The sequence below is a fragment of the Apus apus genome, chromosome 9, assembly GCF_020740795.1.
Source record: "Apus apus isolate bApuApu2 chromosome 9, bApuApu2.pri.cur, whole genome shotgun sequence".
NCBI classification, from domain to species: Eukaryota; Metazoa; Chordata; class Aves; order Apodiformes; family Apodidae; genus Apus; species Apus apus.
In genome coordinates, this window is record NC_067290.1 from 632145 (window position 1) to 654466 (window position 22322).

Genomic DNA, 22322 nt, shown 5'->3' on the forward strand with positions numbered 1-22322 from the left:
ACGATACCTAAAAAAGGAAAAGAAAGCATCGAGGTGATGCGGGAAGTTTGATTCACAAGAACCTGGGAACCAGCTTCAGAGGAGGGGAAAGGACAGGTCAGGGGGCAGTGAATCTCCAACCTTTAGAAAAGCATAATGCATTTATATCCGTAGCAAAAGGAAAGCTCACTCCTGCAAACGCACTCCAAGCTCGTTACCCTCGGTGTTTTAATACAGACCTGCTGCTCCCCTCCTGCTAAACCGAGCTACTGCTTTTTGGCCATGCTGGGGCAGGGGACGAGAGGAGCTGCCTTGAGCTCCTTTCGACATTCTTTGTGCATTCGGGAAGTGCAGCTCCTGACCTTTTGATGCAATATGACAGGTCCTACGTTCACATTGCCAGTGTCGGCAGGCAGATGCCAGGCCCGAGAGAGTTAAGCCTGGGAGGAGTGTACATAAGGTGGTAGAGTCGGAGCCAATGAGAATATTGCGCTATAGTTAGACACTGGATACTAAGCGATGGCGACTATAAAGGCTGCTCAAAGCCGAGCTCCTCTGGATGACACCGGCATGTTACCCTTAGCGCCCAGGCTTACAAAGCAGAAAAAACACAAGAGGATAAGCTCGGCTTACCTGAAGTTCACACCACGCGACTTCCACCCACGTCTCGGTGTCTAGGCCCTTATAGACGGTTTTGAAGGATCCCCTCCCGAGTTCAATATCAAACTTTAGGAACCTGCCATCCAGCGAGGTGGCAACCGCTTTCATATCAGCCTCCTCCTCGGGCTCCTCCTTCTTTGCCTTGCTCTGATCTTTAGAAGCATCCGACGCCTCTTTCCTCTCCGCATCCTTCCCAGCTTCCCGCTGCTCCTCGGCGCCCGCGGCACTGCCCGGGGCCGGCGCTGCCGGCAGCTCCCCGGCAGCCTGGGCCCCCAGGGCCCCCTGCTCGGCGGCCCCCTGCCCCGCCTTGGCCCGCTCCGCAATAATCCTCCGGGTTTTAGGGAGCAGGATAATTTTCCTCTGGTGCTCTGACTCGGGAAGGTCGAAAGCAGGCTCCTCCTGGTCCGAGTCCACCACGCTCCTCCGCAGGAACCGCTGATGGACCATTTTGGGGTCCCTGGAGCAGGCGGCGCGGAGCGGCGGGGCGGCCGCCCCCGGGGCTCCCGGCACTGCAGCAGCGCCCGCGGCCGCCCCGCTCCTCCCGCCACCGGCGGGGCCATCGATATTCATGCTCGTCTCGGCCCCCGGGGGAGCGCTGAGCTCGGCAGTCGCTGCAAGCCCGCCGCGGCCGCCGCCGCCTCCGCCGCCCCGCCGAGGTGCCGATCTGGCATCGCCCCCAGTTTCCATTAGCTCTGAGGTTTCCGCGCCCGCCGCCGCCCCCGGGCCGGGGAAGTCACCGTGGTCCATGCCCGGGCCGGGCCGCCCCGCCGCCACCTGCGAGGGACAAGGCAGAGCGCAGCGTCCTGACGCACCGCGGCCGCCCCGCACCGCTCCCCGCACCGCTCCCCGCACCGCTCCCCGCACCGCTCCCCGCACCGCTCCCCGCACCGCTCCCCGCTCCTCCCGCGGCCCCGGCGCTACAGCGGGCAGAGCCGCACCGGGGCCGGGAACCGGGGGGCTGCGGCCAGACGGGCTCCCCGGGCCCACCGCAGCCCGGCCCCCCTCCCCGCCCCGGCGGCCGCGCAGAGCGGCGGGGCCGGGGTCTCCGGGCAGCCCCGGGCCCAGGTGCGCGGCAGGGCCGCCTCCCCCGCGGCGGGGCCGGGCAGGGCCGCGCACAAAGACGCGGCGGAGCCGCTTTACTTACGTGCGGAGCGAGGGGCTGCGGTGCTCAGCGCCATGGACGGGGATGAGAAGGGCGGCGGGGAGAAGGGGCGGGTACCGCCGTGCCCGCGCCTGTCCGGCCGTGCGCGCCGCGGAGCGGGCGCCGAGCGAGGCGGCTGCCCCTGCGCGCTGCAGCGCGGCCCTGCCCGCAGCGCCGGCCCGCTCCGCTCCGCTCCGGCCGTCAGGGCGCGGGCTCAGCCCTGCGGCAGCTCCGCCGCGCCCCGGGGCCGCCGCCCCCCGCCCCGCCCCAGCCCCGCCGCGCTTTTGTCAATGGAGCCGCTCCCTGCCGCGGCCGCGGGCACCGGCGCCGCTGCCGCCAATGAGCGCGGCCTGGCCCGGCCCCCCCGCCGCACACAATGGGAGGGTCCCCCCGGCGGGGCCGCAGCGGGGCCGGGAGCGCCCGCCCCCTCGGGCAGGTGTCGCGCTCGCTCCTCCGAGCATCGCGCTGCGCTGCGGTACCGGCTGCGGCTGCCTCTGGATCCACCACGCACGGCGAGGTGGTGGCTGCTCCGGTTCTGCTTGGGTGTGATTAAAGAGCAGATTACTGAGGAGGAGACAAATCTTCTTCCTAGTCGTCATTTTTCAGGCTCCTTCAAGCGTAAAACGTGCACAAGAACTGGCGGCGTTGGGTGATAGCGCAGCTGCTGTGCGTGCGGGGCTGCGGGTTGGAACCTGCCACGCGTCCACGGGGTGTTTTTCCTTTGTTTGCGTTTATTTCCTCTCATTCCTGGCAGTTCGTGCACCGTTCTCTGCGTATTGACCTCCTGGTGCAGGGTGACCGATCCTTGTCTTGAGCTGCACCGAGGGAAATCGGGCTCCGAAGCTGAGCCCTGAGGTGACAAGGACACCGGCTCTGCCAAAGACTGTGCCCAGACCAGGGCTGGGACATTCTGCCCTGTACATTCACGGGAGGACTCAGGGCTCCACCGCTGCCAAGCTTGTTTCCTTGCTTCCTTAGATCCATGCAAACATACCATCGGTTTTAGTAATTAAAATGTAACTAAATTAAAAAAAAAAAAAAATATGTTTACCCAGTAGTTATTCCCTGAGATTTCTGAAGGAGAGGAAGGTGACTGCCAGGCAGTCAGAATTTGGTTTTTATTTAATTAATTAATGTTTAGTTAAATATTATTATTAAAAACAAACAAAAAAACCAAACCCAAACACTTCTGAAATAAGAAAACAGGTGATTACTTTCAACAATCTGGTGTATTAACTAAAAAAAGAAACAAACAAACAAAAAACCAAACAAAAACCAAACAACATGGGTTAATGACCCATAAACTTGGGTTTATGGATACCTTAAATCTTTCAGTGGGTTGGTTTTTTTTTCGAGTTTTCACATATATACAATATCTCTAGGACTGTCATCAAGCACAGGTTTACACCATGTGTAGAAATACAGAATTTCATGCTGTTAGTTCTGTATGTCAGGCTCCTATTTCTCCTCAGAGACTTAATAAACAGCAATATGAAGTCACCAAGAGAAAAGCAGGAAAGGTTAAGAGCTCTGACACCTTCTCCCAGTTATTATATAAACCTGACCTAGAACTCACCTCCCAGGTAGAGAAATTCCCACCATCATGTGGGAAAAAGGACTAGATTGAGGCTAATGAGCCAACCATAAGTAGCAGGCAACATTCTGCTCAGCAGGTGGACAGAAGAAAATGGGGAATGCTCAAGAGCTGAGCAAATATGGAAACCCAAAGCCTGCAATCAGGAAAAATATGGAGGAAAAAAAGAAAAGATACTTGATTCCCTCATTTCACTGCCATGCCTTCTTGGAGGAAGGCAAGTCTCTCCACCTTCTGAGGTGAGGACAGCATAGCAGACCTGCCACAGGAGGCCCCAGGGCCTGCTGAGCTGCACTGGTGACTCCCAGACTGTCCTCAGTGCTGGGCAAGTAAAGCAAGACCTGTCCTCACAAGGGCTTCTCACAGCTGAGTTTCTTCTGGTGCCTAGTGCTCTTCCAGTGGCCATTTGGCTACTGAAAAATTAACGTAATTTGCATGTCATAAACCTAATCGTCAAGTGCTTTGAGTCTGTTTACATGGCTGATTTTTTTAAGAGTACCTGAACAGAAATAAAAAGTGTCTTCACACTCCCACGTTCTCCAGGCTGCTGTGTGTTTGTGCTATGTCCTGAAGCAAGTAGCTCACAACGGGAGCCTGAGCACATGTGGCCAAGTGCAGCACCAAGAGGAGAGGGGACCAGGACAGCACACTGGTAGGTGTCACGTCCAGAGCCACGTGTAAGTGCTCAAACAGCTCTGCAACTGGTGCCTAGTCTGATCTGGTTCTCTCCAAGCAAGACTGGAATGGGATTTGATGCAGGTGAAGAGCAGAAAAATTCCAGCAAACCACTTCAATTAACACCTAAACTGGTCGATGTGAAATGCTGGAAATTATGGCAGCAATCTCTCAACCCAGAATGTCAAAAGTTGCTTTTAGTTAAAAGAAAAAATACACATTAAACATGTTTGTGCATTCAACAAACACAAAAAATGATCCAAGCCCATAATGAGAAGAATCCGAGCAGATTTTCCCATCTCCATAAACAAGAAAGTCATGGAGAGAACACCAAATCTGAGTCGGCTTTTGGGGAGCTGGAAAAAAAGCAACAGCTGCCCACAGGAACTGCTTTCCTCCTCAGTTGGTCCTTGAGTAATTTTTATGGGAACAGCCCATTCCTTGGGTTTTCTCCCAAGAAATTATGCTCCCTAGCAGGTGGGCAATCATACTTTAGCCCTCAGGACCTGCCTGTCCAGGACCTCCTGGATATCAGTGACCACGGAGAGCGTGACAGCTCCATGGCTGTGGCCTTCAGAGAAACCTAAAGGTAAAGGCTGACACCATTTCTACCATCTAGCCAAGACTCCTCAGCTGATGAGGAGCTGCAAACCTACAACCTCCTTTCCAGAAGGTGTTTTATTGAGTTTCCTCTACCTGCCTCAATTTACCTGTGACAGCAACAAGTTATTGATTCTGCTGCCATCCTGACTGCAGCTCTGTGTGAGCCAGCAGACAGACAGGTAGGCAAGGGCATGCTTTATTCCCAAAGGGTGTAGAAAAAGAGAAACAGAGTTTTCCTGGCTGTCAAAGCATCATTAGAGCAAGCCTGAGGCAGATTCACGACCCAGAGCACCCCTGTAAGTTACAGCATGTTCCAATAAAAAGGTAGTGAGGGTGCTACCTCAGACACAGCGACCTTCATCAAGCCTTTGTCTTGGAGAGCTGTTCTTTGTACCTCTGAAAGCCAAACTGCTCATCCCCGTGGATGAAATGCCCTCAGGGTGCCAGGATTGGAAGGAGCCACCCGTTGCCCTGGAGCACAGATGGGATTTCCACTCACAAGCAGATTAAGGCCAGGCTGTCTGCAGCTCCCCCACCGCTCCCCCACCGGTGGCAGCGACAGCCAGAACCAACCAACACAGAGCAGGACAGCTTGTCCCAGTTAATATCTACTGCTCTTTTCCAAAGGGAGAAAAATCACCTCCGAATAACAGTCATTCTTTTCTTTATGTGTTTGTTATGGTGAGGAAGTTAAGTCCAGGTCTCCACATGAACAGCTTTACTTCAGATTCTCAGATCCTGAGAAATCTTTTTTTTGTTTAAAAGAAATATTTGCAGGGGACTGTGGAAACATTTATATTGGCCTCCAATTTTCTATTAACTTGTTTTGTATGTAATTTATAACTTCATTAAAAACAGATCAAATGCCTAGTGAGAGCTACTTCCAGTTGCACCCAGCTTGGGCTCATGTGTTACTGTCCCAAATACAGGCTTGTAGAATTATTGTGTCTCCTTTACAAGAAGAAGGATTTTAAAACCCAGCTTGACAATATACTCTCAATTAGCTCATCTGTGTTCTGTTCTATTTGTTAGTAGATGCAATATTTCAGGACATGGTGCTAATACAGTCTTATGGCATGGGCTGAAGAAAGACCCTCTGTATGTCCAGGTGATGGGTGCTGCTGGCAAACCTGCCCAGGGGTGCAGTGAGGCAGGACGTGCACCACCCACCTCAGGAGGGGTCAGCTCCATTTGTCTCTGCCCTCAAGGGTGACACTGGTATGATATATCATTCTAACCTGCATGACAATCTCAAATTCAGAAAAGGTTCCTGGTTTAAATTCATAGAATCATAGACTGGTCAGGGTTGGATCCAACCCCCTGCATGGGCAGGGACACCTCCCACCAGCCCAGGTTGCTCCAAGCCCCATCCAACCTGCCCTTCAACACTGCCAGGGATGGGGCAGCCACAGCTTCCCTGGGCAACCTGGGCCAGGGTCTCACCACCCTCACAGTGAAGAATTTCCTCCTAATGTCTAACCTAAATCTTCCCTCTTCCATTTTTTATCCATTGCCCCTTGTTCTCTCACTACAAACCCTTCAACTGCTAAATCCCAACAGATTTTAACAGCTTATACAGCCCATAATGATCCATAACATTACCTCTCAGGTTCCTCAAAACACACAAACCCAATGGTGCTGCAAAGAGGTTAATGGCCAGTATCTTCATTGCTTTGTGGATTTGTTGAGGTGTGTTCCCAGCGAACAGCTCTGCCCGGGGAGTTGTGTTGGGGCCTCCCTGAGGGGCAGCAGAGCCAGCATAGGGACAGCTCACAGATCTTTGCATTTTCATATGATTTACATGGAGCATCATCTCTCCACACCAATTCATGAAGGTAAGGCTGATTTTTTAGACAGGCAGGCCATCACCTTTCGCACCCCAAACCTGACCCATTATGAAGAATTGTTATAGAATTCCTGTGTAATTCAGAAGTTTGTATTTAATTATTTAGCTGCTTTTATTTGCCAGAAAATTATGGCTTTGATCCTGCAATAAACTCCAATGAACTACATAATTAATTTCTCAATGCTTCAGTGTGGCCACAAGGATTGCAAAAGTTTGAACAATACACGGGTATTTTTAGAAACTTCTCTCCTTGTGCCATTTCCTGCTACGACCCCTGCAGTACTTTGGTAATGAAAATAAAAGAGAGGGATAGAGCAAGTTAAGGATTAGAGCAAAATAAGGAACAGAACAAAAAAGACCAAATCAATGAGTCAAATCTGGCCCTTCACAGCAGAGTAAGGAGTTAGGAGTTTTCAAGAATGTTAATGTCTCTGCTGAGCAAGTGTATAGCCTTTACTTTTCTTTTTTAGCATGAAGCTGTGTTTTAGCACAGTGTTGCAAAATGGGCAAATTGAAGACATAATGACAATGCCATTATTCCCTAACATAAAAGAGGAGGCATAAATTCAAGTTTAGTAAGAATATCTGCTGGTCTTTGCCTGGTGCTTGTTGTGCTGAGCTCTTTGGGCCTGTTTTTTCTTAGAAATTGAAGAAGTGATGAGAGTGGATAACCCCAGCACAGCCCCTCCCTCTGTGCAATGAGCATTCCAGGGAACAGGTTCATTTTATAAACAAGAGTAAGAGCCAGCAGTGTGGTATGAGGAACATGTCCAGTGGTCTGACTGGTCGCAGTGACTCAGAGAACACTGCTGTGACCAACAGTCAAAGTTCAGGAGTAGCTCTACTGTGGTGTCAATGTGAACTAACAACAATCTACACAAAGGTAAATGACATCAGTCAGTCACACAGAGACTGTGTCACGCATGGATGGAAACACAACAGCTGAAGAGTCAACAGCTGTCCTTCAAACAGCCTCCACCCTCCTCAGGAGTGTCCTGTTCAGCACTTGCACTTCATTTTAAATTGCTCTTAAAAGCGCTCTTAGCATTGACTGAGGTGTCACCCCGCAGACACCTGAAGCCCCAAGCCCACTTAAGGAGTCACAAGAAGGACAAGGAACTTTTCACATGCCTGAGGTGAGTGAGGCAAACAACTGGAGCCTTTCAGTCCCCACTGGCTTGCTGGGATGGGAGGGGATCATCAGAAAATAGATGATATGGGAGGTCCATCGAGGACCTTTTTTCTTGTAATAAGAACCACTGAGCTCTACCCACTGGTGCCTGTGTGTTGCAGAGTTGTGGCCAGCTCTGGATTGCTTTTAGAGCTCCTAGCAGAATTTTGTTCACCCCCTGTAAAGTGCCCCACTAGAAGACCCTTGATATACCACCAGTTTTCAGTATTGGATAAATATGTGTAGTACATTGCTGTGTCACAAATGTCCTTCTTGGGCAATACCACGGTGAAAAGAAGCTGCAGAGTTGCTGCTTCCAGTTCTAAGAGGAAGCCAGAAAAACCATGGCTGCTTCCAAGGTGTCTGCACAGGAAGACACCTAAAACCACAGGCAACAGATCCCAGGACTGAGTCCTCTGGGTTTTTTTGTCCTTCTCTTCCCTGACAACAGCAAAGAAACTGCATGTGAAACCATCATTCTCATGACTCTGCCTCAACAGTTGGCACCTGTGGTAGAAAGGATTTAGGAAGAATCATGGAGACCTGTTAGTTACACACCTACGCAAATCAAAGGAACAGATCTTGCTTTTGGTACCAAACTCCAGGGTCTAAAGGTCAGATTCAAATGTCAAAACACAGTCTGCCCAGAACACCAGGAGCATTCCTCTGACAATATGATCTGTTTGATAATTTTAAATAAGACAAGTATTAGGCAAGCATTCAAAATTAGGAGTCAGTAAGATTTGTGGAGCAATTTATTTATATTTAACAACAGACACTTTAGAGTATAACAGTCAAGTTGGTGTCATATCCTGAATTTCCAGGTAGGCTCTGAGGAGAAGAGTTTTGGCTGAGTACAGAGTCAGCCAAGGTCCCATTTCTAGTTCTAGTGGCCCAACTAATTTAAATGAAGGCAGGACCAGTGTGTGATAGCATCATTTCTCTATGTAACAGTCAACCTGCTCAGGTGCTTGCTGAGGAAAAGCATCCACTCCAACAAAGGTAAGGTCTTCCACCCAGACAAATGCACACACTCCCCAAATACTGCAAAGGAAGATAAAATTTAAAACATTATTTTAAATCTGTAAAATAAACCAAACACGACCTAATTCTAACCATCTCTCATCCTGTACAACAGAAACACCAAGATCCTAAGTCTGTATTTTAACTTTTTATTTAAAAAATTTGAACACTCTATACTTAATTGCAATCAAGAGGAGCAGGGATGATTGCCACTTTCATTAGCAGCCACGACTCAGCATCTTCTTTGTTATATCTTGGGGTACACTTTGGGTTTTACCTCCTTGGTAGGGATTTTGTCCATTTTCAAGATACTCTGCCAACTGATGGTGTAACCAAAGAGTAAGTCTGCAAAACAATCCACCAGGTAGCAGGAATCACTAAGCTCCACCAAGTGGCATGAGAGAGAAGGTGTTACCAAAAGATCCATGCACTGGAATGGTTTCAAAGGTGGTGGTGATCTACCTTTATCCTGCCATGATCAAGCATGCAGCTCCTCTTGTTCTCTGATGCATGGCAGCTGAGCAGAGCACTGGGGGAGAAAGGCCCCACAATATCATTATCATCCTATACTATTCAGCTTGTGATCCTGCAGTACAAGTTTCCTCCTCCATCCCACTGGTTCTGAGGTTAATTGTGCAAGTGTCACACTGCCATGGAGCTCTTTGCAGAACCAGTGCTTCTATGGATGGGCATATCTGGGACCAGCACAGAAACCAAAGACAGCTCCTGTCCTGAAAGGTTTCCAGATATTAAATTAGCCCATATCCCTTCAGCAAAACTCTGGGAAAAGCAGATAGGGTGGCAGAGAAACCAACTAAAGGCAGCAGTGTAGCACGGGCACTGCCAGTCCTGACCCTCAGGGGAAGAACAGCTTCACAAGCCCTGCTCTGTCCCACAGGTTCAAATTGCCTTTTCCAGTCCAGCTTTACCAAACAGGTCTTGAGATACGATTAGGTTGAGTCCAAAAGCTTGTCTGCTATTTCCTGCTGTATCAGCTGATATGATAAAGGCTGTTAAAGGCTTGCAAAGCTACTTCCCATCACATTTAAAAAGTCCTGGCAGTTCAGTGAAGTTCCTAAGCACAAATACAGGTTGGGTGCAGAAGGGATTGAGAACAGCCCTGAGGAGAAGGACTTGGGTGTGCTGGTTGATGAGAAGCTCAACAAGAGCCAGTAATGTGTGCGGGCAGCCCAGAAACCAACTGTGTCCTGGGCTGCATCAGCAGCATGGCCAGCAGGGCCAGGGAGGGGATTCTGCCCCTCTACTCCACTCTGGTGAGACCCCACCTGGAGTGCTGTGACCCGTCCTGGAGCCCTCAGCACAGCAAGGACATGGAGCTGTTGGAGAGAGTCCAGAGTTGGCCACAAAGATGCTCGGATGGCTGGAGCAGCTCTGATTTGGAGACAGGCTGAGAGAGCTGGGGGTGCTCAGCCTGGAGAAGGCTCCACAGAGAACTTATAGTGGCCTTCCAGTACCTGAAGGTGCTCCAGGAAAGCTGGGGAGGGACTATTTGTGATGGCATGTAGTGACAGGATGAGGAGGGATGTCTTAAAACTGGAAGGAGGAAGATTTATGGTAGACATTAGGAAAAAATTCTTTAGTGTGAGGGTGGTGAGACCCTGGCCCAGGTTGCCCAGGGAAGCTGTGGCTGCCCCATCCCTGGCAGTGTTGAAGGGCAGGTTGGATGGGGCTTGGAGCAACCTGGGCTGGTGGGAGGTGTCCCTGCCCATGCAGGGGAGGTGGAACTAGGTGATCTTTAATGTCCCTTGCAACCCAACCCATTCTATGAATACTATCATGGTGTTTCCCCGCTCAGGATTGCAGTGCATAATTCTCCTCCCCCTGAGCAGAACTTCCTGTGCTCTGGAGGTGCCAGACAGAAGAGCGGAGCTATTCTGATTGCCACACATGAAGAAACAGAGGCTGAACACACTCTGGGAAAGCTCCCAACAGCCTGGGACATGCCATGTCGTGATATTAATGGGTCAGAATCCCATCAGTCAGGGAGTGACAGGATGGCAGGGAGGGAGGGAAGGAAAAGCTGAGAGGAAAAAAAAATCAACAAAGAAAGAGAAAGAACAAAAAGCAGAGTGGAGCACAAGAGAAAAATAGGTAATAGAATCTTAAAATAATAGGGTTTGGACTTACTAGAACCAGATTTGTATGTCTCATTAGAGCAGAGAATCCCACAAGCAGATCCACTCTTTTCTAAAGATTTCTCTGCTCAGGAAGCAGATCTTTAACATCAGCAGAAAATATTAGACATCTATTAGAAACTGGCAGCAAGAGATTTGATGCTTGGGGATTTTAAAAGGAGTTTATATGTGCTGTCAAGGTTTTCAGAGAGAGAGAATGCTGAAAGCCAGAAACTCTGGGGATGACAACATGAGGTCTTGAGGGCTGTGATTAACTGTCCCCCTCTCCTGATGGCAGCCTGGTGAATCTTGCCATGAGCCAAAGCTGCCTTTGGGTTGGGCTAACTGCACGTTTCTCCAGATATAGCTCAGTTCTTATTCCATATAACATCTTAGCAAACAACATGGTCATCTTTGTTTCTCAGCATCTTTGATGAGAATAACTAAAGCTCAGGTAAACCCTGCAAGCCATTTAAAAATCATGTTAGATTGAAATCTTTGCCCGAGACAATTGAAGGCATTTTTCTCCCGCTCACGTATTACTTGTCTCAGTAACGTCAGGACTGACATTAAAAGAACTTCCCTAGCACAGAGAAAAAGCTGTTCCTGTGTTCCCAAGGTTTAAAGATGAATGCCTTTTAATATAAAAGTTTCCTAGCAACACATGCTGCTAACCTAGAATGGATTCCAAAGCCCATGATGCTTTTGGAATGTTATCTCTCCCTCTGCTGAGCTGTTGCTGTGCTCTGCTGTCATTCTTGCCTTCACAACCCCTGAGATCACAGAACTTGTCTTCCTAGCTTTGGCTTCTCACCCACTTTGGTCTCACACATGAAAATATTGACCCACCCCTGTCTAGTAATGTGTGTTTTCTGCCTTTCTCCATCATTCTGTGGAAGCATGTCCTTTTTTTTTTCTCACTGAGAATCAGTCTCCTGAATATTTCCTTAGGCTGTATACATCTCTAGGCTAGGGAGCAGTTTTGTTTGTAAAGATGCAGACAGCTTAAGGGTGCTCCAGGACAAGCATCATCAGTCACCTACCTGCAGCACCACCTTTGCCAGCATTTGTTCTGGCCAGTAAAGAGCATTTTCCATAACAGGAGCTGCATCCCGCACACAGTGAAATAACCACAGAAGCAGTCATATCAAACCAGATGTTTAACATTTTGAGGGAAGCAGTAAAGGGAAGGAAGGTGGGACTGACAGAATTTCCCAGGATGAGATTTCCTCATGGTTGTGAAATGACAGAGAAAATGGTCATGGCCAAGGATGAGCCAAAAAAGTAAAGAAAAAGGTATTGGCTACACATCTCATTTTCACTCTTTATCCACCCTATGACAGAGCAAATGCATGTGACAGCATCTTGTGGTGTTGTGTGACACCACGTCTTCACACATTATCCTGTACCTCCTCTGAAAGGGTTGTGCCAGGTCAGAAGTCTTGAGGAAAATCTTCTGATGCTGAGTGAGAAGACCCAGGCCAGGACAAGTCGTTCTTCTCCTTCCCAGGAGCAGCCCTGTCCAGGCCACCACACTCTCCATCCCAGGCCATTCCCCTGGCACGAACAGGAGAAAGGACAGAGAGAACCAGGGGCAATGGTTTAAAACTTGAAGAGGGGAGATTCAGATTAGACATTAGGAGGAAATTCTTCATTATGAGGGTGGTGAGACCCTGGCCCAGGTTGTCCAGGGAAGCTGTGGCTGCCCCATCCCTGGCAGTGCTGAAGGGCAGGTTGGATGGGGCTTGGAGCAACCTGGGCTGGTGGGAGGTGTCCCTGCCCATGCAGAGGGTTGGGTCTAGATGATCCTTAAGGTGCCTTCCAACCCAAACCTTTCTATGGTTCTATGATTCTATAGAGATTCTAGGGAGATGTGATTCTGGAGAGTTAGATATGGTTGAGAGGAAAAACATCCCACCCCTGATTATTGCTTGGAGGAATTGGGACCAAATGCCTGGATTGTGAAGTGCAGACAGACGACTGTCTCCCTGGCAACCTGAAAGAACACTAGAATGAAAAGTATCATATCCTGATCCTCCACTGCAGCCACGGGATGCCAGCAGAGAGAGATGCTGAAGGGTTGGATGGAGAAGTTACACAGCCTGAGAAAGGGAGGACTTGGAATCACCCACATCTAGATGCAGCTGGTCCTCAGCAGCTGGAGGGTAGACATCCAGAGATTAAAATGGAAGTCCAGCCTTCACTGGCTTCCATGACTCCCAGGAATCCTTGAAGATGTGGGGCATGAAGAACCATACAATGTGTGAAGGCCACATAACTCAGGTCCCAGCGGGGAAGTAGCTGGCTCTAAGCACTGGGGTGGTCTCAGAGGGCTTTGGGATGGCTCCTTGCCAAGCAGGTCTTCTCCAGCAGCTGCTTATATGGGAAAAAAAAACAGGAAATTGTGCCATTTGCTCTTTGCTTGGGTTTCATCCCATTGAATAGCAGTGAGAAACCTCTCCCTACAAGGCTGAGCCAGGAGGCAGACTGCTGGCAGACACCCTGCAGAGCAGAATACACGAGAAACATCTGAGCTCTTTTAGGATCCCTTTTCTCATGTATTTACTGTAAAAACATCCTAGTGAAGTGAAAACACCAAGTTACACAAACGCAGCTGAGATGTTACACTGTCAGTGGTTTTGTAAGACTCTTTGCTTTAATAGATCCCTCATCAGAAGGCCACAGGGCTGAGTTATAGATGTTTTAGAAAACATTACTCTCCATTTACTAAATTAATTCCTGCATTGAGAAATTAATCTGTAATGTCACAGAATGTCTCTCAATTCCTTCACTGCAACAGCAGAACTGCAGTAGCCCATCCCATTAAATGAGGGTGCCCTGTGTTTCCTCCACAGCCTGCTAGGGGCTGCAGGGACCCCCTGTGAATCACTGGCCACCCAGACTCCCCCATCCCCCCCTTCCAGGAGGATGACCAGGCTTTGGAGTTCATAGAATCATAGAATCATAGCATGGTTTGGGTTGGAAGGAACCTTAAAGATCATCTAGCTTCAACCCCCTGCATGGGCAGGGACACCTCCCATTAGACCAAGTTGCTCAAGGCCCCAAGTTGCCTCAAGAGAGGTAGGAAACCTTCTTTGGGTTTTTCTCCTAATCAAGTGGTTCCAGTGTTACAGGAACTATAAAGCATATTCCATCTGCTCTGTACCTGAACTTGCTTTCATGAGCAGCCATCATCATCATCCTCACCTGTGCCTCATGGTACCACCTTGCAGGGAGACCAAACTGCCTGGAAAAGCTCCAAGACACCACCTGTGAGAAGATACATGATCCCACTCCAGCTTGTCTGAGAATTCTCACACCTACATGAGAAAGGGGATTTCTTCCATTGGCTAACAAAGAGACAAGTCCTTTTTCTTTGATTAGGACAAATGTGAGGCACAAATAACTTGAGAGAAAAGGTCCTTCTGGAGCATCAGAGGCCTGGGGAGGGAGGCTGTGAATTTCCCTTTGACCCCTGAAATGAGCCCACAGCCACCACTACTGGGAGCCAGGGGCTTTCTAGACACAAATCCCTTGGTGCTGGATGTTACCAAAACCAGCTACATTCTCACTCAAGACCAACAGGGACTTGGCAGGGAGCAGGCATAGCTAGGATTCCTCTGCTGAAGGTCAGGGGTGTCTCACCCTCTCCCTTGCTCTCCCAAGGAACCAGGATGCAAAAGAACTCCTGGAGATTCTGTATTTTTCTTGATTCTGTTAATTCTGGGATAAAAGGGATATTTTTGGTTCTTGCTATGGGAGGAAAACATTCAGACAACTTTCACAGTGATAATTGCAGAACACACAACAAAAGCTTAAGCCATATGTTTTCCTTTGGCTGACAGAGCACACTTTTCACACTGTCCTCTCTCCTTCTAAGCTCCTCCATCTTAGGTACTTTATTTTTAGAGTTCTGCCCTTCCTCATATGGCAGCTTTGACCCCAGCCTGGCTGCTGCCCTGCTGCCTTTCACTTCTCAGTCACAGGTTTCATCCCCCTCTCATCACTCTTCTCTTTCCAGTGATCCTCAAAGACCACCCCAAAACAACTAGTAAATAGATTCATTTTTGCCATGAAGCCAAAGACTGATAAATTAGGTTATGGTAGTGGGATTTAGGTTATGGTTGGACTTGATGATCTTCAGGGTCCCTTCCAAACAGGATCATTTATGATCCAAGAGGTGTGTAGTCAGAACATTTGGCCTGGGGCAACGTGCTGCCTGGGCTTCCACCTCAGCTGTGCCCCATGAGTTTTCTCATTGTTGCTTGGAAGATTCTGAGACGTGATGTTGAATAATTTGGGTAATGCAAGCCTCAAAGACATTCTTTCTAAATTCAAAACCTGCACTTTCATTTTGGTGTAGATTTTCAGCAGCTTTTCCAGAAAGTCAAAAGATGTGGCAGAAATTGTTGGGACCAGTTATTGGCAACTGCCTCCATAAACTCCAGACAAATGTAAAAATGCTGTTGGAGAACAGTTTTTGCAGGGATTTTATGCTTCTCATTTGTGATGGGAAGATAGTAAAAAATGGCTACAAAATATATATTGGTGAGATACTTCATTTGTCACGGTTAGGTGATCAATTACACCTCACCGGGGCCGTGTTTTTTAACGTAATTGACTCTGACTTTCTGCAGTCCAGTGATTTGAGACATTTTTAATTACATTGTCCACAGAATCCCACCAAAGGAAAAGTTTTTTCTAAAACAAAAACCTGCTGTTTTCATCCTGGACTCAAGTCCTTTGATATTAAGACGAAAAACATCTTATCTGGATTTGATTTCCACAGGCAATTTTCACCCAGCAAGAAGCCCTCTGGCTTTAGATGAGATCAGAAAACAATGAAATTAGAATTTCAGAAGGATACAAACCATGTCACTTCTGACTGCAGATTCCCAGTGCAAGTTCAGGGGCCCCTCTTGCAGCACCAGGTCCCACAGTCTCCCATATTACAGTTAATCAGAAGCACGTGCGTCTCCCCTCTTTCACCTTCATGCTGTGTCACACCCAATTTGTGATTTGGGTAATTTGCTTAATGACAGACAACACATCCAAAAAATTAAGCATTGGGAGGCCATACTTTTTATCCCAGCCTCTGATTTCTCATGGTTCCTCCTGTGGGCTGACACTACATCTTTACCCAGATACAGAATCATCAAGGGGTGAAAAGACCTTCAAGAGCATCAAGTCCGAAGCGCACAGTTGACCAAAACTGACCTTCTGGACATGTACCTGACAAAGCCCAGTGTGCCAGCACACCTCTGGAAGAACCAGAGGCTAAGTGTGGTGCTCATGGCAAAAGGTAACTGGGAATGTTTAGTTTGGAGAAGAGGAGGCTGAGGGGAGACCTCATTGCTCTCTACAACTGCCTGAAAGGAGGTTGTAGGGAGGTGGGAGTTGGGCTCTTCTCCCAAGTGAATAATGACAGGACCAGAGGAAATTACCTGAAGCTGTACCAGGGAAGGGTTACACTGGATATTAGGATGAATTTCTTTACCCAAAGAGTGGTTGGATAGTGGAACAGGCTGCCCAGGGTGGTGGTGGAGTCACCATCCCTGGAGGGATTAAAAAAAGTGTAGATGTGGTACTTCAGGGCATGATCTAGTGGGTATGGTGGGTGGTGTTGTGTTGTGCTGTGTGGTTGGTGGTTTGGTTGGGTTTTGGTTTTTTCCTCCAGGGTTGGCAGTTGGACTTGATGATCTTAGAGGTCTTTTCCAACCTTGATGATCCTGTGATTTCCTCTCTTCAGCTGAAGTACACATTTTCTCCACTGTTGGGTTACTTTGCACATGCTCCTCAGAGGTTAACTCTGAAGGTTACAGCTTCTCTCCTGAGCCACATGCAAAAGAAGCAAATGAGAAGCCCCCCTGGCCATGAGCTCTGCCCTGCACCAACGCACCATCACACAACAGTGAGACAAAACTGGATCCTGTCATACCCTGAGCTAATCATTCCTTCTTCTTTAGGTGTGCAAGTGTCTGCACAAGCTGTAAAATAACTCCTTCATAAAATTTAACTTCATAAATTCATAACTGCTTGTTATCATACATACTATGAACTCTCTGCTCTAAATCCATCAGCTGGGTACACAACACTACCAATGACTCGGTAGTTAACACTTGGTCCTCCTAAAACAAACTGTTCAACCCAGGCCAAAAGTCCCATGCTTACAGTCACCTCTGTGCTATCACAGGCCAGGGCTGAGGGTGAGAGAGGCCCAAAGGTCACTGCCAGTTTCCCTCCTATCTGCTACTGCCCTCACGGAATTAAAAAATTGTGCTGAGAGTCCAAGTGTGCCTTTCTGACCTCAGTTCTGCTGACCAGACACATAAACTTAACTTCCTGGCCCTGATTTTTTTTTTTCTTCCCCAGAGATGCTGGTTCTTCCTCAGATTCATGTCTTAAGACTTCATTTCTTCTTTCTTGTACTCTGTGTTGCTCTAAAAACCCCTGTGCTGAACTTGAGGAGGAAAACCCCAGTAACACCTGTATTTGTGATTTAATTTATTATTTTCTTTACAATGTTAGGAATTTTGTTGAAACAGCTTTTCAGTGCAGTTTCTGCTCTGTGCAAATTAATGAGATGGTGGCAAAACACTCAGAAACTTTAAGGAGACAGTGGCAAAACACTCAGAAACTTCAGCTGGAGGTGTTGCCAAGAGGCTGCTCTTATTCCTAAGCTTCACTAAACTGTAGCTGGTTGGGAAAACATTTGGCTCATTTCAGCTCACATTTTCATTAACAGTCAGTGTGGTTATTCCTTCCTCCAGGGGCTGTAAAACTGTAAATAGCAAAAAGAAGAAGGACAGGCAGGCAAATGAGAGAATATTACAAAGGTCGCAAGTAGCAGCCTCCTAGCTCCAAGATAATATCAACCTGAAACACTAGCCCAGAATATTTAATTCACGTAGCAGGGAATTTGGGAGTTAGTTGAAAAAGCAGGTTTTTTTCCCAATACCTTATTTTTTTCCCCCAATAATCAGCTAAATTCTGTGAGTGTTCTCATCCTTTCACTGGAGGATTTCCTTCCGTCACCCTCCTGAAAAGGATGCTGGGTCTTCAAAGGTTTCCAAATCTCTGCTGTTTCCATAGCTGTAAGAACTGTTTCACTTCTAGGATTTTAATCTAAAAACTATATATAACCTTTCAGGGCTTCTGTCAGAATGCCACAGGGAGAGAGAAATCTGTGTTGCTACTGGAGACGGGAGCAAGGAAGGGAGGATGTTTTCTGGCAGCACCAGCACGCCACAAACACAGTCCTCAGCTCCACCAGGGGACAGCTCCACCAGGGGACATCACCTGGAAATCACCCTTGGAACTGGTCAAAACACCTTTCTGTTAGGGAAACTTGGATTAGACAGGGCAAAGCAGCAGGTCTCCAAGGCTCAGAAAATGGTGATCTGGAAATTAATGGAAGGCTGGTGTGTTTCAGTGCCTACTGAGAAGATTGATTGACTCTTTTCATTGCATTGATATGTAATGAGCTGCAAACAGGGTGATGGGCTGCAAGGGTGGTGAGACCCTGGCCCAGGGAAGCTGTGGCTGCCCCATCCCTGGCAGTGTTGAAGGGCAGGTTGGATGGGGCTTGGAGCAACCTGGGCTGGTGGGAGGTGTCCCTGCCCATGCAGGGGAGTTGGAACTAGATGATCTTTGAGGTTTCTCCCAACCCAAATCACTCTGGGAGTCCATGATTCTGTGATCATTTCTGGAGGGTGGCTGTGCCCCATCCTGTGACAGCCTGGGAGCAGGGGTGGCTCAGGACATCATCTGGGCATGGAGTCACCTCCGTCTGGCTTCCACCATACTGATCCTACTGGGGAAGTCACCTCTTGGCCAACCAGTTAATCCAGTCCACAACATTTAGTGAAATTTAGAACATAGAGCCCACACTGGCAGAAGCACCATTTTTAAGGAGGTACAAATTGCCAAAGGGTGGAAAATCCTGTGGGAACCAATCGTGGATTTGAATGAGGATGCCCAGTTTTGCTCTGGCCTTCCCCTCTCTCTTTAACAGGAGCTTTAGAAGGCTCCATAGCTGGACATTTACAGTAAGCAGAATAATTAATGCTTCTGCTATTCCTCTTTGTGAGTGATTTTTTTCAAAAACTTACTTGCATTTTATAAAGGGTTGTCTTCATTTTCAAATAGTGTTACTTAATCTTAGAATTATTTTAAAAGTACTGCTGTAAACAATGGTGCAGTGCAAAAATCCCAAAGATCTCACAAGCTGGAAAAGTGGTTAAAACATGGGACTTTCGGGTTATGTATTAGAGATGCATTATAATTAATTAATTAATTATAATTAATTTTTGGCAGCTTTTGACAACAGGTCACAGAGGATTCCTTACTGCATTACATCACAAGTTTGAAAAAACTGCAAGAATAAAATATTTTGCTCCTATAGATGGATTTACAAAGTTTGTTCAGATATGGACAGGAAGTATTTTTTTTAAATTCAATTAAAACCAGCCCAAAATATAAAAAAAAATGTAAACCAAAATCCTCATTCTTCCCTTTTGTGTAATACCCAGTTCCAGATGGATCTTACACTCCTTCACTTGGTGGGGCAGAATTGCACTACACAAGGCAGTAAAATAACACCCCAGCAGGGTGTTATTCAAGCTCTTTCTTTTAAGCATTTATATTTTCTGAAATGTTATTTGAGTTTAACCAACAGAGTCCAACTTCAATAAGTAATTGAAACTGTATCTGTGTTCAGTAGATTGGACATCCCTGATCTGAGCCGCAGGGGAACAAAAATCTCCCTTTCTGCTCCACACTGAAGCCCTGGCAGTTGAACTCAGCTCTTCCCACTGATTCACAGTTTTTTCCAGCAGGATTAACTATTCAGTGCCACATTCTGCTACTGGGGACAGATCCATTTGGTTTAATTACTAAATAATATAAATGATGGAAAAAGAAAGGATTCGTTTTCCGTGTGACCTATTTGAATACCTCTGGTTGTTGTTAAGGCTGTTTATTCCAGGGATATAAAGGAATTAATGAAGCAGACAACATCAAGTAGTGCATCACAGCAAGGAAATCCTCACTGCTTGGAAATGCATTTTACCAACGTGCCCAATACACCTCTTTTGCTAGGAGACAGTGACAATGACAGAGTACAGCTCTGTCCTCCCTTCACCTGTCTCCCATGGTACCAGCAGACTTTGCTTGGAAACAAAGGGGCTGAGCTCAGGAAGTTAATCCCAGACTGGTTTGGGCTGGAAAGATCATCCATTCATGGGCAGGGACACCTCCCACCCACCCAGGCTGCTCCAAGCCCCATCCAACCTGCCCTTCAACACTGCCAGGGATGGGGCAGCCACAGCTTCCCTGGGCAGCCTGGGCCAGGCTCTCACCACCCTCACAGCCCAGAATTTCCTGCTCATGTCGAACCTAAATCTCCCCTCCTCCAGTTTGAAATAATTCCCCCTTGTCCTCTCACTCCCTGCCCTTGTCCCAAGCCCCTCCCCAGCTTTCCTGGAGCCCCTTCAGGCACTGGAAGGTGCTCTAAGGTCTCCCCAGAACCTTCTCTTCTCCAGGCTGAATAACACCAAGAGTTGTTCTGCTGCCCACTGCCCAGCCAGGGGAGGTTCGCTGCTGCCCAACCCCTGACACAGAGACCCCTCTGTGTCCTCCTTCCTTGTGTCCTCTTTGAAATCTGCTGCTGGTAAAAAGGAAGCAAAGCCAACCTGGAAGCATCCCCAAGAGTTTTCTTTCCAACAAGGAACACTCAGAGAAGCTGGGTTTTGTTAACCTGGGGAGTGGGTATGAGCTTGTCAGAGGAGTGTCAGGAGCCAACCAGGCCCACTTGCCAGCACTTGTGTTGTTATGGTAAAACAGCAGGTGCTGTCCTGCTCAGAGGGACTTGCAGGGAAGGGACAGGAAACACATCCTGCCCAACCCCTGCAGCATGGAACTGGGGGGATTCCCAGGGCTGGGAGAGCAACAAAGGGAACTGAGGGGGGGGACACCATGGAGGACGAGGGAGAACCAGCAAAACCAGAACAAGGTCTCCCTCACAAGCGAGAGACACAGTTGCTCCTAGCATGGGGCATGTGGGAAACAGAAGATCACAGAGCCAGCAATCCTCTCATGCACCACAGATGTCCTGCAGACACTCGGTCAGCTTCTATCAGCATCCTCTGAAGTGCGTGGCCAGTTCCTAGGCAGTTGTGCACTCCCAGCCTTTGGTTCACCAAAGAACCCCAGGAGGCTTTGGAGAGCCAGCAGCTCGGGGCAGCTGGTGCCAACCTGCTCTGCAGCACCATGGCAGACACTGCAGAGCAGCCCTTCCTCTGCCAGGGGAGGAGTTCGGGCCTCTTGCAACAAATGCAAATAGCTCTGTTTGCTTTTTCATTTGTCATGATGTTTCCTTCACTCCCAAGCTGGAGGAGAAGAGGCTTTTCTCAGTTAATGCACCTCCAGCAAAATTACAAACACAGAGCAAGTGCTGCTGAGGTGGGGAGGGCTTGAGCCTGTCTACCACGTTTGGTTTCATAATCAGGAACATTCTGCTTTCCAAGCCCTAGCTCTCCTCTTTTCCGTTCTTCTGCCTCAAAAATAGGCCTGTGTTACTCTTTCATAACCACCATATGGTGCCTAGAAAACCTTTCATATCTTTGCAGTTCTCCAGGGCCTGCTCCAGATTGAAGAAATAGATTTCTGAGGGTGACAATAATTTACACCTGCTCAAAAAATCTTCAGATATAGGGTTTTTTTAACTTCTTTTCTGGAGCTCAATACATTTGTCCAGAAAATAGGCAGCATCTCCAGACAAGTGGCTCCTCAGTGAAATTGTGTATTTCCTTTTCCTTTAAGTGTTTTGATTTAAAATGCTTGCTCTTGCAATAATAGTACCTGAAGTGCAAGATTTCTCTTCAGTTCTCTGAGCACATCCATTACACCCCCTGTGATTCATATTCTCCCTGACTACCATTTGTCTGGCTCATCTCTTACCTGCTTTTCTCAGCAGCTTTTCTTTCAAAAACCCTTTTGCAAACAGAACTGAAGGTTGTGCTTCAGGTGAGGCTGCAACAGAATCACAGAATCAGAGAATCATTCAGGTTGGAAAAGACTTTAAGATCAAGTCCAACCATTAACCCTACTCTACCAAGTCCAGCATTAAGCCATGTCCCCAAGCACCACATCTGTAGGGTGTTTAAACATATCCAGGGCTGGGGACTCAGCCCCCTCTCTGGGCAGCCTGTTCCAGTGCCTTACAACCCTTTCAGAGAAACGAATTTTCCTCATGTCCAGCCTTAACCTCTCTTGGTGCAGCTTTAGGCCATTCCCACTTGTCCTACACTGTTTACTTGTGAGAAGAGACCAGCACCTACCTCTCTACAGTGTCCTTTCAGGCAGTTGTAGAGGGCAATGAGGTCTGCCCTCAGCTTCCTTTTCTTTAGACTGAACACCCCCAGTTCCCTCAGCCCCTCCTCATAAGACTTGTTCTCTAGGCCTTTCACCAGCCTAGTTGCTCTTCTCTGCACTTG

General features: G+C 48.1%; 1 protein-coding gene and 1 long non-coding RNA gene across 10 annotated transcripts in view; both read right to left on the reverse strand.

The window, feature by feature from the left end:
• Positions 1 to 2028, reverse strand: part of WNK2 (WNK lysine deficient protein kinase 2) — a 115549-nt gene extending 113521 nt beyond the window's left edge. For 5 of the 9 annotated variants that reach the window (XM_051627742.1, XM_051627735.1, XM_051627741.1 and 2 more), the window contains exons 1-2: positions 1784 to 2027; positions 613 to 1413 (exon numbers count right to left, since the gene is read on the reverse strand). In XM_051627742.1, the coding sequence (XP_051483702.1) occupies positions 613 to 1386 (774 nt within the window). In that variant the 5' untranslated portion in view covers positions 1387 to 1413; positions 1784 to 2027. Of the gene's footprint in view, positions 1 to 612; positions 1414 to 1783 lie in introns of all 9 variants that reach the window. The other 4 variants (XM_051627740.1, XM_051627743.1, XM_051627738.1 and 1 more) reach the window with 2 other exon arrangements.
• Positions 2029 to 8504: 6476 nt separating this feature from the next.
• Positions 8505 to 22322, reverse strand: part of LOC127388342 (uncharacterized) — a 43444-nt gene continuing 29626 nt past the window's right edge. Inside the window, exon 3 of the long non-coding RNA XR_007890360.1 lies at positions 8505 to 8713. This is a non-coding gene — a long non-coding RNA (uncharacterized LOC127388342). The remainder of the gene's footprint in view (positions 8714 to 22322) is intronic.